This window comes from Diaphorina citri, unplaced genomic scaffold, assembly GCF_000475195.1.
Source record: "Diaphorina citri unplaced genomic scaffold, Diaci psyllid genome assembly version 1.1 scaffold4824, whole genome shotgun sequence".
In the NCBI taxonomy this organism is placed as follows: domain Eukaryota; kingdom Metazoa; phylum Arthropoda; class Insecta; order Hemiptera; family Psyllidae; genus Diaphorina; species Diaphorina citri.
Window position 1 is genome coordinate 7,661 of NW_007382211.1, and position 1,591 is coordinate 9,251.

The following is a 1,591-nucleotide window of genomic DNA, read 5'->3' on the forward strand; positions in this document are numbered from 1 at the left end:
CTGTGTTTGGCTCCATACTCCGAACGGAGGGACAGATAACAATATGATTGTCCTCCTAAAATATATACAGGGTGTCCACCATCAAAATTTATACAATAAAATTTACTTCTGAGACTTAATCAAGTACTCTAGTACTTTAAGTACTCTAGTACTTAAAGGGATTTATTCCAAAAGAACATTTTATTGTTAATGTGGTTTAAAATAAACTTCAATATTATTATTATTATGAATATATCCACTTTATTTATTAGTCCAATATAATAAAGGTAAATAATGCAAAGTATGGGCACTATTTGGCAACATACTTCACATGTAGGTACTTCATTCTTCCTCTGCAAGCACTCTTCTTATAATTCCAGTTGTTGAGATGATGACTGATTTTTGGCATTTCTTTACAACATTCCTGGCGTTCTTTATCTTGAGTTTTTCCAGATTACTGAGCGTGTTTATTATTATTATTATTATTAATAATTACATCTACACTTGATCTATTTGAACGAATCAAAATAAGATCAAGCAATAACTGATGTATTGCATACACACACACACACACACACCACCCATCCATCACACACCCATCACACCACATACACATACACATACATACATACACTTATACTAGTTTATAACTTTATATGAACAGGTCAGGCTTTTGGTTCATGGTATTATAGTGTTTCATTGCTGAAATGGTAGGGGATGGTGTTTCATCTTTTGGGACTAAAAAAAGGTTGTTATCAGGATTATCTCTGAGACGAGCATCCGCAACTCTAAACTTTATGTTGCTTGTAAGCTCAGAGCTATTGATGCGATTCGTCAGGATGTTTTTGAGATATTTAGTCTGATTGTTTTTTAGTCTTGATTCTAAAGATTCAATAGGGAGATTTTCAATCAATGTTTCGTATTCAATGTAGTTGGGATATTTCGGGTAGAACCCGTTCAGTTTTTGAAATAGGTATCGGACGAAACATCGTTGAACCCTCTCTATAGCGTACATAGCAGTTTGTGTTTTAGGTGTCCATATGGGAGAACAATATTCAATTTTTGACCTAACGATAGTGTTGTAAAGTAGTAATATTGCATCTGGATCTTCAATCATTTTACAGAAGCGAATTACCATGCCTAGTTTTTTATAAGATTTGGACGTTATGTCTTGAATGTGTTCAGTCCAATTCAGTTTGTTAGAGATTGTAACACCTAGGTCTGAGTAGGATTCTATGTTCTCTAGGTTTATATCACCTATATGGTATGTATATGGGATGATCGTTTTTGATTTAGTGTAGGACATCTTATAACATTTATTGGGGTGGAATTTTAACCCAATTGAGTTCATCCAGTTTTGTACGGTGTCAAAGTCTTCCTGCAGCTTCTCACAGTCAGATGTAGATTGTATGACTTTGAAAATTTTTATGTCATCTGCGTACATTTTGTATTCGGATGATCTTATATGACGTTTTACGTCATCAAAGGTAAGTATGAAGAGAAGGCTGGACAACTTCGACCCCTGTACAACACCAGATGGAGGGGTAAACATGTCAGATTTTTGATTCTCAAAAACTACAAAGTTCTTTCTATCTCTCAAGTAGTGGTATAT

At 34.3% G+C, this 1,591-nt stretch overlaps 1 protein-coding gene across 1 annotated transcript; it reads right to left on the reverse strand.

Moving 5' to 3' along the window:
- Positions 1–631: 631 nt before the first annotated feature.
- On the reverse strand, positions 632–1,423 carry LOC108253929. Its single transcript, XM_017448757.1, has one exon. The coding sequence runs from the start codon at positions 1,421–1,423 to the stop codon at positions 632–634; it is 792 nt and encodes a 263-aa protein (XP_017304246.1).
- Between the last annotated feature and the right edge of the window lie 168 nt (positions 1,424–1,591).